At 37.9% G+C, this 14,159-nt stretch overlaps 1 protein-coding gene across 1 annotated transcript in view; it reads right to left on the bottom strand.

Annotated features, from left to right (window-relative positions):
* Nucleotides 1-14,159, bottom strand: part of NTRK2 (neurotrophic receptor tyrosine kinase 2) — a 207,050-nt gene that overhangs the window by 36,920 nt on the left and 155,971 nt on the right. Inside the window, exon 15 of the mRNA XM_032214692.1 lies at nucleotides 8,067-8,239. Within this exon, the coding sequence (XP_032070583.1) occupies nucleotides 8,067-8,239 (173 nt within the window). The remainder of the gene's footprint in view (nucleotides 1-8,066; nucleotides 8,240-14,159) is intronic.

The raw sequence follows: 14,159 nt of genomic DNA, 5'->3' as shown, positions 1-14,159 counted from the left end.
CCATACCATAGTGAACAATGGGCCTGCATTCATTACATAATTGTGGCATTTACACTTACAACCATTGATTTCTCTTAACCACAATAAGCATCATAAAATTGGGTCAGTCATTTGACAACCGTTACAACTTGTGATGCTGATAAAGATATTACATAATGGTCATAACCCAAAGACTATCTATAAACTCTTTATTTACATATTGAAAATGAATTAACTTGATTTCTCAGTGAAGCACCAACAATTTTCCTTTTCCTGCTATTACAGCACCACACCATCCTGTTCTGAACATATTTTGTTATTTTTTAAGAATAAGTCATTGTACCTTCCTGCTATTTCCACTTAATGCCGATCAAAAACATCTATAATATGCATCCCTGATCAAAAACCTTTCTTTTCCTGCTTATGCAGGAATCACTCAACTCTACACTTCATTTTCATGCTACTTTTCAGGGACGTGTTCTCTTTCTTCTTCCTCAACATAATGTGAGATTTCAACAAGTGCCATGTCATTATTGGATGATGTGCTTGCTATTTCTATTTCTGAGCTATAGAGCTGCGAATCAACTCTTTTCAGATAGTAGAAGCACAGATCAAGGTTGCTCAAATTAAAGACCATGAAGTACATGCACTTCAGAGCCACTGGATACTTTGAAGCTCAGAGAACACTTCGCTGAAGATCAGATACAGTCATACTCTTGCCTGTGACCAAATAGGAGTGTAAAATTGAACATAACAGAAGACTTCCAAGGGGCTGAAATATCATCAGCTTTTAACAGGGCTCTGTGATCTAGTCATGTTGTCTTTCTACACCATTCTTATCTCTCCCCGCAAAAGTCTATCCATTCAATGTAATTTTCTGCAGTTATATATCAAGACTATCCAAGGCAATGGTGAAATTCATTTTTTTTCACTACCAGTTCTGTGGGCGTGGCTTGATGGGTATGGCAGGGGAAGGACACTGCAAAATACCCATTTTGCAAAATCTCCATTCCCACCCCACTCCAGGGGAAGGATACTGCACAATTCCCATTCCCTCCCCACTCTGGGGCCAGCCAAAGTTAGTATTTGCCGGTTCTCTGAACTACTCAAAATTTCCGCTACTGGTTCTCCAGAACCTGCTGAAGTTGACCCCTGATCCAAGGGATACAAGAATGAGAACCCCTTCCTACTATATATCCTCCTGCTGCCATGACAAACTTGGTCAGTTTAGAATAAGCCCAAAATATACAAATTCTGATTGTGTCACTTCTAGAGTTTCTGCAGACAATTATGCATAGCCTGGGTGTTTTATTGTTTTTGTTATTTTGAGTTACACTCTATTTACTGTTTCATCTCCTCTAGAACTGGATTTACTTTTGTCAGTGTTTGCTCCTGAAACATTTCAGCAGTTGTCATGTCTAAATTTTGCACTCAGGAATTCTTTCTGATCTTCAGATCTTGGCCTGCAATTGTCTGTCTGTCTATCACTGTTTGACTGTGTGTGTGTGTCCGTCTGTCTACAAATTGTGAGATCGTATTTTTTCTCAGTGGCCTTGGGGGGCGCTGTAGGGTAAGAAATAAATGTGCTTCCAAAGCATGATTACATGCAAATTTTCTCTCCTATCGTAAGTAGTGTCAAATGAGAGAAGAATGCTAAATTATAATTTTTCTTAAGAGAGTCTCTTGTTCACTGAACTGTTCTGGATGCTACAGTTGATGAATAACATTTTTTAAAATAAAGAAGATAGATTACCATCAGATTGCTTCAACTCAAAATGCAACAGGTAGAAGGCAAGCTGCTACCATAATATATAAATGAATGGGTGCTTGCATTGCTATTAAAGGCGTGCAATTATAACTAATGTTTAATGCCTGCATTCAATTGTGGGAGGCTGTCTCTTTCCACTAATTTCCAAGTCATGCATTAGATAGCAAGTCTCTTATCAGTAGACTGGTTTTCCGAACCATCTAAGACTGATGAGCATCTTTATAAGCAAGCAAATAAAAGATATATGTATATCCCAGCTCTTGGTATTCAGGGAGCCTATTTATTTATTCTGAAAAATAAAGCAAAAAGGCACTGCTTGCTTGTGGTTAGTGGCATTTCTCATTAAGAGTTTTCTTAGGCAAAACAGTTTGTGGTACAATGTAATACCATTATTTGCTTACCTAGTGCAACAGATAGACTAAAAGATGGAAAGAAAAATAGCAACACAAAGCAATGTAATAACAAAGGCAATCAGGCTTATTGGTGGGGGGGGAAGGAAAACAAATATGAGATGAGTGAGAATGACTTGACAATGTTGCTACAACAGGATTGTCCTTATCTACTTGCTCATGATTTCAATCTAACCACCTGCTGTACATGAAGCTTTTTAAGCTTTTTAAAAAATGTCTGCAGTATAACAAAAATTGGGGAAATGTACAGACTTTAGTGCAAGGATGGGCAACTATGAAACAGTGTACCGGAGCCTGCCTGGAGCATCAGGTACCGTTCCGGTATGGTGCCTCGGAGGGCCCACCTGCCCACCTGCGCTCTTTACCTGTCTTTAAAGCCTTCGGCACTTCAGTGGATGTGCATGGCACGTACACTGCCGAGAAGCTGGAGCATCGCAGAGGCGTCGCTAGAAGGTAAGACGCATGCACACGCTGCGCATGGGTGTGCACGTGCCACACACATTCATGTACCGGTTGCAATGTGATCCAGAACCCATCATTGCTATGGAAGCTTCACAATTGGTGGACTTCAGCTCCCAGAATTCCTGAACCAGCCATGGGGGTTGAAATCCAGAGGTAGTAAAATTACCATAGTTTCCCACTGCTGCTTTAGGGGAAACAATTTTTTTTTAAAAAAACAAAATCATAAAAATGGATAGAATAATTCAAATATCATTAGGTCAGTCAGGAAACTGCTGCTCTGTCACCATTTTAGCTACCTCTCCTGTGGAAGTTAAACTGATGAATAGTGGGGGGGACGGGACAAGTACCCCCAAGTATCATAATTCTTAATTAACTCTTAATTAAGGCTTTATTCCAAACACATTAATCTGCAACATTTTATAAAAGAAAACTCTATATAAAAATATTTCATAAAGAAACCCTTTAGATAAAATAAGAAACTGAGTTATACTAGGGTAGATGATTCACTCCTTCAGCTAAGCTACACTTTAGGGATGTGAATAACCCAGCTGGGTTCACATTACTAAACCCGAAAATGTTGCTTGCAAATCACACTGGCTAGATTTATAGAATATGCTACCCAATCCAAATAAATCGTACTACGACTATTAGTACAGCTATATCAATGCCTAGCAGCAATTCTTCGGGTTATTAAGGCAAAACTACTTTAGGTAATTAGGGACACCTAGTCTTGAACATGACCTTTATATATACAATAATGATGATATATTTAGCATTTTACTTGGCCTCTCTTTTGCGGAGGCATTCTTCTTTCAGAGCAAGACTAGACAGTTTTATTTGCTTGTTTCTCCTTATTTGAAATATTTTATCTTTACTCGGGGGAATGCTGTGCCTTCATTAATAAACAATAGGTGTTCATTTTTAATAAAAAATGCATTTAGGCATTTGATACAATAGCTTTGATTCAAACTTCTAATTCTGTAATAAGTGCACTAATCTTTAGGACTTTTAATGTCTGTAAGTAGATAAAGCCATTTTTAACATGAGCCTGGGTTTTACCTGAAGCAAAATTCATAGTACTTAGTTTGAAAGATTTTTGTTTATGAAATGAGGTACAATATGTTTGTGTACTGTATGCACTATAAAAGCAGTATATAGTCTATTCTTCACCCAAACTAAATTATGATATATTTATATCATAAACATATTATTTATTTATAAAAATAAAAAATATTATTCAGATTTTTTTCCCTTAGAAAATAAAAGCTTTGCAGTAAAGAATTACGGCTATTACTAATATAAAATGCTTTATTGATACATTTAAACATGTCGATCATGAAACCTGAGTTATAATACTATTGTCAACTAATGACACATTCTGTTCACGTATTTGAATCATGGTTTGTGAATATATGTATATATATTTATTTTGATAACTTTTTTTTAATCATGGGGACATGGCCAATTTTTAATCATAATGCTTTTCAGAATAAGTAGAAAGTAAGATAAATCAGTTCAGAGAACATAAGATATAGACAACATTGAAGAACAGATCTTCCCAAAGAATCACAAAGGGAATTAATACCTGGACCCAAAAATAGATTAGATCTATAGATATGCAATACTTATGTAGAAAAATAGATGTTTTTATAATAATTGAAGATTTCTATTACTCTGACCTACAAAGAGCTTAGGCTGTGACAAAGAAACTAGTGATTAAATAATCTTAAAGTATGACGGTGATCTTGTTGGAATGGTAACTACCGAAGAATCTATAAGGGACACTGACTATGTTATTATTATATTTAGCATGCATTCATTTGAGGAACTGGCTGTGGGGTCCAACACATTTGAGTACAAAAGGGGTTATTTATCAAAGTGAAAGGATGGATGAAAAACAGAGGGCCCAGGGGTGGGTTCCTACCAGTTCAAACCTTTTCTGTAGAAGAGGTTCCACAAATCTACCGTTCCGTTTAGAACTGGTTCCAGCTCCCTCCCCCCACCCATCTGCACATCATCAAGATGAAGAGCGAGAGGAGGAATTCTGGGAGTTGAAGTCCACAAGTCTTAAAGTTGTCAAGTTTGAACACCCCTGGGGTTTTTTTTCTAAAGGGTTAGGGGTGCAAGGGTCTTGTAACTTGACAGCTTTAAGACTCGCATACTTCAATGCCAGAGTTCCTGAGCCAACATGACTGGAGGAGGAATTCTGGGAGTTAAAGTCCACAAGTCTTAAAGCTATCAAGTTTGAATACCCCTGGGTTTTTTTCTAAAGGGTTAGGGGTGCCAAGGGTCTTGTAACTTGACAGCTTTAAGACTTGCGTCAGAGTTTCTGAGCCAACATTTTGGTTGCTAAGCAAGAGCGTTAAGTGAGTTTCACCACATTTTACAAGTTGTCCACACCCACCCAGTCACATGGCTGGCAAGCCACTTCCACAAAGCAGGCCACACCTACAGAAGAGGTTCTAAAAAAATTTGAAACCCACCACTGAGAGGGCCAAAGAGAAATTATTTAAAGCCTTAATAACTGAAGCTCAACTAAGTACATTAACAATGTAAAAAAAAGAGCATCAAGCCCAAGAGGTCAACATGAGTTTGGAATAGTGTTCAGGTTACTGTAAGAGGTAATGAATGAAGAATCTGTCATAATTTAAGCTAAAGATTTTCCTTTCCAGTCATGTCGGTCTCTGGGGGACGGTTCTCATCCCTTTCTTAGCCAAGGGAACCAGCATTGTCCGAAGGCACTTCCATTTTCTTGTGGCCAGCATGATTACACACGGAGGTGCATGGAACGCTATTTCCTTCCCATAAAAATGGTACCTATTTATCTACTCGCATTTGCATGCTTTCAAACTGCTAGGTTGGCAGGAGCTGGGAGAAGTAATGGGAGCTCACCAATCATGCACTTGGGTCTTGAACCCAGGTTTGTCAGCTTTCCAGCGGACAAGCTCAGCGTCTTTAACTGCTGAGCCATCGTGCTCCCTCCTGTCATAATTAGGAGTACAAAAAGGAGAATAAGCTTTGCTAGATAATGGGGGGGGGCAGCAGAATATGAAAAAAACAAAAACAAAAAGGGAATAGTAAGAACATTGTATGTGTGCGTGTGTATGTATGTATGTATGTATGTATGTATGTGTGTGTCTGTGTGTGTATATATATGTGTGTGTGTGTGTGTGTATGTGTGTGTTTGTGTATATATGTATATATGTTGTATTTGTGCTGATAAATAAATAAAGGGAGACTAGTATAGATCTATTTCAAGCTATTTAGTTCTGATAAACAACAAAAATAGCACTACAGGACTAATGTAGTCCAATTTAGGTAACTGTGAGGCAATACATGTTTGGGGCACACAAGCCTTCCTCATAAGAATTTGATGTGGTCTAAGCATTGTAACTAACTGTGACAAAGATCTTGGGATCACAGAATAACACTAAAAGAAGTGGTTTCAGTGTGAGGCAACTGTGTAAAAATAGAGCAAAGGATCATCAGGAAAGGGAGTAAACGTATTTTTCAAAATGCCAGCATTGTACTATAATCCCCATTTATGGGATAAAGCTTGATAGAAAGACAATTGAGTGAGAAGATTACTAAAGCATATAAAATCATGCACAGGCTGGAGAAAGTAGGTGGGAGTTTTTTTCCCTTCCTCTCTCAAAACATTAAGACCAAGGCCATGCAATAAAACTTGTTGGATGATTTAAAGCAGACAATAGGAAGCATTTCTCCATATACTGTGTAATTAGCCTGTGGAATTCATTACCACATGGCATAGGGACATCTGGAAGGCCACTATGAGAAATAAAATGCTGGACTAAAGGATGGGTTTTTTGGCTTGATCCAGCAAGACTATTCTTACGCAGGAATGCGTACCAATCAAATTACTCCATTTGGACCACAACTCAGCAATTTGGAATATAGCCCAATTTCATCTTAGACCCATTGGAAAGCTATTCGTATTGATTGCAGGACCAAATACAAATTAAGAGTTGGAAATGTGAATCTTTGCGCACTCACTGACTTTCACAGAGAATTGACACATGACTGTACTTGTTTACCTTTCTTTTCTTTTTAACAGAGGTCTATTAAATGCGTATGTATGGCAGAACTTTTACAAGAGGGAGAAGTCTACCAAGTTTCAGAAAGTAACTTGGACAAAATTAGATGAAATGTGAGAAGCAGAGTTGCCCCTTCTGAGTGGATCAGAGCTGCCAAATTCAAGTTGAATAGCTTCAGGGATTTTTCTTTAAGGCCAAACTTTTAAAATGTGTTGTGCATTTACAGGAAAGTGAGATTCTGAAAAAGAAATGCATTTTCCAATGTGAACCATTAGTTTTGACTTTTGAGACTACGTCTCTCATATCTCACAGATCGTTTCATGTACCTGGGATGGAAAATTTGCAAAGACTATTAAGTGTTGGCAAGAAAACAAGGAAGCTCTCCTTTCAGATGAACTTCATGGACATGCTGCACCCATCCATGCCACTTATTTGTGCAGCAATAGGAGCATTTGCCATTGTCTTTTTCAACATACATTTTCCAATATACAGTTGGCCTATATTCCCAATATTCCTTGGAGTTATACATTTTCATTGTCAGTCACAACACTCCTTAGTTTCTGCACCCAGGTATGGCCAACCACACACCCCTGGTTCTATTATACAGAGAGTCCTCATCATACAACAGTTTATTTAGTGACTATTTGAAATTACAACAGAACTGAAAAATGTGACTTACGATCATTTATTCCACACTTATGACCACTGCAGCATCCCCATGGCCACATGATTTACATCCAGATGTTTAACAATTAACACACATTTATGATGGTTGCAGTGTCCTGGAGTCATGCAATCCCTTTTTGCAACTTTCTGACCAACAAAATCAATGGGGAAACCAGATTCACTTAACAACCATGTTACTAATTTAAGAATTGCAGCGATTCATTTAACAAATATGGCAAGAAAAGTCGTAAAATGGGGCAAAACACACTTAACAAATTTCTCACCATTTGGGGCTCAATTGTGGTTGTAAGTTCAGGACTACCTATATATTTCAATGTTTCTTGTTTGTAATACCATTGGAGAATATTAGTAAAATGAACTCTTTTTATTTTCATTGTAAAAATAGTAAAAAGCTGAAAGCATTATGATTTTTTCATTTTCTCCACACTTGACTCCTCCCCCTTGGTATATCAAAGATATATCCCATCAAATACTAGTGAATTGCAACTCTGAGAATATTACTATCCTTGTTTGCTGTGGCTTCTGGGAATTATAGTTCAGCAAATCTAGAGCCCTTGCATATAAAATGCTTGGAGGAAAAATGTAGATTATTACAGAAACACAGCATGCAGGTTTTTGACTCTAACTTAATGTAACTTCAGTGATGTTCAGGCAAATTCAGATAGAATGTGGGAAAAAAGCAATCACAAATATTTCTTAATTCACCTAAGGAATTTGTTGAGATCTCCATGTTTCATGTATTCAAAGACCATGATGAGAGGATCTCCTTCCACACACACTCCATAAAACTTGACAATATGGTCATGCTGGAGATTAGTCAGCAGTTCTGCTTCTCGATGGAAGTCTTTGCGGGCATTGTCACTGGCATCCTTCAGAGTCTACAAAGAAAGAATAAAAAGTTGAAAGGAAGGTATTTATATCAGCGGTGGGATTCAAATTTTTTTACTACCGGTTCTGTGGGTATGGCTTGGTGGGCATGGCAGGGGAAGGATACTGTAAAATCTCCATTCCCTTCCCATTTCAGAGGAAGGTTACTGCAAAATCCTCATTCCCTCCCGATCAGCTGAGACTCAGGAGGCAGAGAATAGATGGGGGCAGAGCCAGTCAGAGGTGGTATTTACCGGTTCTCCAAACTAGTCAAAATTTCTGCTACCGGTTCTCCAAAAACCTGCTGAATACAACCTCTGATTTATATCCAGGTGCTTAACAATTTCTGTTTCTTGTTTTTTTTGGGGGGGGGGTGAATCATAAGATTGAAAGGAGTTATGCCACAGAGATAAAGTGCTTTGGTGTTTATATACCACAGTTCCTGATACTCCTTGTGTGTCTAATCACACTTGGCCAATAAAACATTCTGTTCTGTTCTGTTCTTGGGACTCACAACTCTGAACTCAGTGATTCTAATATCCAAGTTTTTGATCCATCTTTTAATTTTTTTCCCAATTCAACTTTGGAATATTGGGAAGAAATTATGTCAATACTTTGCACTCTGTCCATTCATCTGTCTGTCCATCAGCAAGACAACTCTCTCAAACCTGTACATCTAGTCCTCAACTTACCACATTGAAAAAAGTGACTTATGACCGTTTTTCACAGTTATGGCCTTTGCAGCATCCCCATGATCATGTGATCAAAATTCAGATGCTTGGCAACTGGTTTATACTTATGACCGGTAGTATGTCCCAAGGTCATGCGATCACTTCTGACAAGCAAAGCTCATGCAGAAGCCAGGTTCGTTTAACAACTCGATTACTAATTTAGCAACTGCAGTGATTCACTTAATAACCATGGCAAGAAAGAGTGTAAAATCACTTAACTAATGTCTCACTTAACAACATAAATTTGGGGGTCAAATAAGTTCGTAAGTTGGGGACTACCTGTACTGAATGAAATCATATTTATTACTGAAGCCAGTCCAGAAGACTGAGCTGAAAAAAGAGCTTCATATTTGTGTTGGGCGACATCTTCCTACATTATTGTTGTTCCTGATGGAACTCAAAATAATATTATGAGATTTTTGGAAAATTAGTAAGCTAAATTAGTAATCGGGTTGTTAAACGAACCTGGCTTCCCCATGGACTTTGCTTGTGAGAAGGTCGCAAAAGTGATTGCATGACTTTGGGACATACTACCGGTCATAAATATAAACCAGTTGCCAAGCATCTGAATTTTGATCATATAATCATGGGGATGCTGCAAAGGCCATAACTGTGAAAAATAGTCAGAAGTCACTTTTTTTCAATGCCGTAAGTTGAGGACTAGATGTACAGGTTTGAGAGAGTTGTCTTGCTGATGGAAAGACAGATGAATGGACAAAGTGCAAAGCATTGACACAATTTCTTTCCAATATTCCAAAGTTGGGTTGGAAAAAAATTTAAAAATGGATCAAAAGCTTGGATATTAGAGTCACTGCGTTCAGAGTGGCAAATCCCAAGAACATAACAGAAAGAGAATATTTTGCAGTAAAATGTTAAGGCTCAGAGCTTTTGCTGGACTTTTTAATACTGCAAAGATGGAGATACATTTCTGAGGAACTACTGTTATAACTATACCTACATACAGGCAAAATGGTATCTATGCAGAAACACAACCATAGTAGCCTGAATACACCCTCCTTTATCTCTCCCAGGAGTGTTACAGCGATAATCATAAAACTTCATTTGGTAGAACATGTTGCATCTACATAGTGCTATTAAGCCCTTGCTATGGAACCCCTAAGGAACCCACTGAGCTTTTGCTTTTGATCTCTAAGAAGCTGCTGAGTTCTATGATGGAACGGTTGCTGTGGTAACTATACACTGCCTTGTGAAACAGCCAAAGGAACAATTTCTCTTAATCCAAGATAGGTTCCTTTTGTTTCAGAATTATTTTTGAGGGAACATTTTTTATGGCATCCCCTTATGCTGGTGTCCTCAGTGCAGCTCTCATAAGACTAGAAACTCAATAATAATAATAATAATAATAATAATAATAATAATAATAATAATAATAATAACAACAACAACAACAACAACAACAACAACAGATTATAAATTGCGGCACAATTCAGTAGCACAAATCATCCATTGGAATTTGGGCAAAAATTTTTATATTAAAACAGCAACAAACTGGTGGGAACATCAGCCTAAAAAAGTCACCGAAAATCAGATGGTCAAGATCTTGTGGGATTTCCGTATACAAACCGACAAAATACTGGCGCATAATACACCAGACATCACACTGGTTGAGAAAAATAAGGTCACAATCATAGACATCGCAATACCAGGTGATAGCAGGGTCGTCGAGAAGGAACATGAAAAAATCGCAAGATACCAGGACTTAAAAATCGAAATTCAATGACTATGGCACAAACCAGCAGTGATAATTCCAGTGGTAATTGGCACACTGGGTGCTATACCAAAAGCACTGGAATTACATTTAAAACAGTTAAAAATTGACAAAATCACCATCAGTCAAATGCAAAAAGCCGCACTGCTTGGATCTGCACGCATATTATGAAAATACGTTACGATGTCCTAGGCCCCTGGGTGGGGCCCGACTAGTAACCAATGCCAAATCCGGCGAAAAAACTGGCCGCTGTGATACAATTGTATAATAATAATAATAATAACAACAACAACAACAACAACAACAACAACAACAACAACAACTCCGCCGTTGCCGGTCCCAAGCCCGGATGAGAAAGGAGGAGGGTTGGGGTCAGGTTGGCAACTGGCCCCATAAAAAAACCCCACCAACCCATACAATATGGTGAAAGAAATGAATACAAATTTTATACCGCATCGGTCATCGCGCGGGTTAACAAGGGCCGCAGCGGATGTTGGGGTCCCTGGACATGATGCCATTAAGGCCAAAATTGAAAAATCCTCTGATGATGCCAAATGCAGACTTTGCAAAGAAGCTGATGAAACTATTGATCACATACTCAGCTGCTGTAAAAAAAATCGCACAGACTGATTATAAATTGCGGCACAATTCAGTAGCGCAAATGATCCATTGGAATTTGTGCAAACATTTTATATTAAAACAGCAACAAACTGGTGGGAACATCAGCCTAAAAAAGTCACCGAAAATCAGATGGTCAAGATCTTGTGGGATTTCCGTATACAAACCGACAAAATACTGGCACATAATACACCAGACATCACACTGGTTGAGAAAAATAAGGTCACAATCATAGACATCGCAATACAGGTGATAGCAGGGTCGTCGAGAAGGAACATGAAAAAATCGCAAGATACCAGGACTTAAAAATCGAAATTCAATGACTATGGCACAAACCAGCAGTGGTAATTCCAGTGGCAATTGGCACACTGGGTGCTATTCCAAAAGCACTGGAATTACATTTAAAACAGTTAAAAATTGACAAAATCAGCATCAGTCAAATGCAAAAAGCCGCACTGCTTGGATCTGCACGCATATTACGAAAATACGTTACGACGTCCTAGGCCCCTGGGTGGGGCCCGACTAGTAACCAATGCCAAATCCGGCGAAACAACTGGCCGCTGTGATACAATTGTATAATAATAATTCTCCTTGCCCTCTCTGTCACTCTCTGACCTCAGCACTTTCCAGATGCCTTTTGCAGAATTAAGAGGAATGCATTGGGAAGGGAGGATCTTTCAGTGGCCACCACATCCTCCTATCTCCATGAATTTATTGGAAACTCTGAGGACAGGTCCCATGCACATGTTCTAATCCAGACAACAGTAGAGTTGCTATAAAGCTTTTCTTCAGATGAATGTTTAACTTTTCTTGAAATTGAATAGATGTCTTTGTCTAAATCATTGCTGTGTCGGGAAGAACATTTTATTTTCTTCATTAATTTTAGGACTTTGTTTGTTTGTATTCCACCTTTATAATTTTTAGAAAAAACTCAAGGCGATGGATCTATTTAATACTGCTCCCTTCTCCTATTTTTCTCTACAACAACTCTGTGAGATGGGTTGGGCTGAGAGAAAGGGACTACCCAGCTGGCTTTCATGACTAAAGCAGGACTTGAATTCATAGTTTCCTGCTCTCTAGCCTGATGTGTTAACCACTAGGTCAAAGTAGCTCTCCTTAGTAAAGATAGTAAACAGTTACTATCATCTTAAAATGTTTCTCAATCAACTCACCTAAAATGATCCTGAACTGTAAATGCTCATTTATTTGTTGGTCCATCTGAAGGATAACTCCCTAAACACTGAATAGAATTGGACCAAATTCTATAAGTGGTGGAGGCCAGGAAAAAGAAGAATGAATTCAAAACTGGAGGCAACTCTGTTTATGGAGAAAACAATATTTTGGGCAATTTTCCCACATTACTATCATTCCTTTTGAGCCCAAAATAACATTGTAAGGTTTTTGTAAATATTATGATAAAGTAGAAAGGCTCAGAGCTTATACTGAGCTTTGCAATATTGCAAAGATAGAGATAATCTTCTAGATTATATACTGAAAGTGATCCCTACTTCTTTTATATATTGAAAATGATCCCCTAGTATTTTGAATACTCATCCTTATCCCGCCTAGCACCATAAAAAAAGATAAACATCAATTTTCATATGAAGACATACAATTACTTTCTTTATCTTTACTGATTTCTTTATCTTTACTGATATTTTTAAACAGCAAAATTCTGTGGCTTGAATGTTTTCAAAATGAAAACACGGAAACCATGGAGAACAATGTGTACGGGTGACTAGAATTGTGGAAGAAATCAGTCAGTTCCGCATGTTGATACAATTTGAATTAATTGTTGCTCCAAAATCTATAATAGATAAATTAGAATGCCAACACAATTGTATTTTATCTTTTGCAGTGTAGTACTTTGACCAATAAAAGTATCTAAAAATAGTGTAGAAGATGGCATACGAAAATAGCTGTATTACGGGAAATTGCTTGCAAAGAAATGCAGATATTAAGAACAAAAAGGCATAAGAATGCATGCTGCAAACAGATGCCAAACCAGGATAGATAATTTTGTTGTTAGGGGAAAAAAATACTAATTTCATATGAAACAAAATAGGCAATCTTTACATAAGTCTGCAATTTAGCCTGTTGCCAGTGTGTCCTTGTAGAATAAGATCACCCCATTTCTGGATAAAAACAATGGAGCACAAGTCGACTTTCAAACAAGATAGAAAAATGCTATTTCCATTTAGCATAACCCCTCATCACATTGCTTTAGAAGGCTTATTATGGAAAGCCGGCATGTCATTTAAATCTCACTTAAGTCCTTCTGCACAGAAGCTCACTGGAAAGTGGACACCTACAAATCAAACTCTCTATAAACAAATTGAAAGTAAAAATAAACCCATTGCTCCCATCTTTCTCCTTTTCCTTTTCCTTCTCCTTCTCTATGAAGATTCTCAGTCCTCCAATCATGGTTGTCCCAAAGATGCTGTTCCAAAGAGAACTGGACTTTCTTGACATTTCGCTTCTCATCTAAGAAGCTTCTTCATTTCAGAACTGAAGAAGCTTCTTGGATGAAAAGCGAAATGTTTTCAAAGAAAATATCAAGAAAGTCCAGTTACCTTTTGAACAGCACCTTTGGGACCTTCTCCTTTCAAAAAAGCTAACCATGGTTTTCTTTTCTATGTGTGAACGTGTGTATATTTATTTATCCTATTTCTATACAAGATCTTGGAATACCCACTCTTTTCAAATTATTTATGGTTACAAGATCAGAATATCCGCTGATTATTTTTTTTTGCTCTCCCCCTTTCCTTGCCAAGCACTTCATTTTCAGCTGTAGACTTCCCACAAGGCACAACAATGCTTTTCTGGGTTGCTCAGCAACCAGTGGGGAGGCAT

Source organism: Thamnophis elegans, chromosome 3, assembly GCF_009769535.1.
Source record: "Thamnophis elegans isolate rThaEle1 chromosome 3, rThaEle1.pri, whole genome shotgun sequence".
In the NCBI taxonomy this organism is placed as follows: domain Eukaryota; kingdom Metazoa; phylum Chordata; class Lepidosauria; order Squamata; family Colubridae; genus Thamnophis; species Thamnophis elegans.
This window is presented reverse-complemented; position numbering and strand designations above follow the sequence as displayed.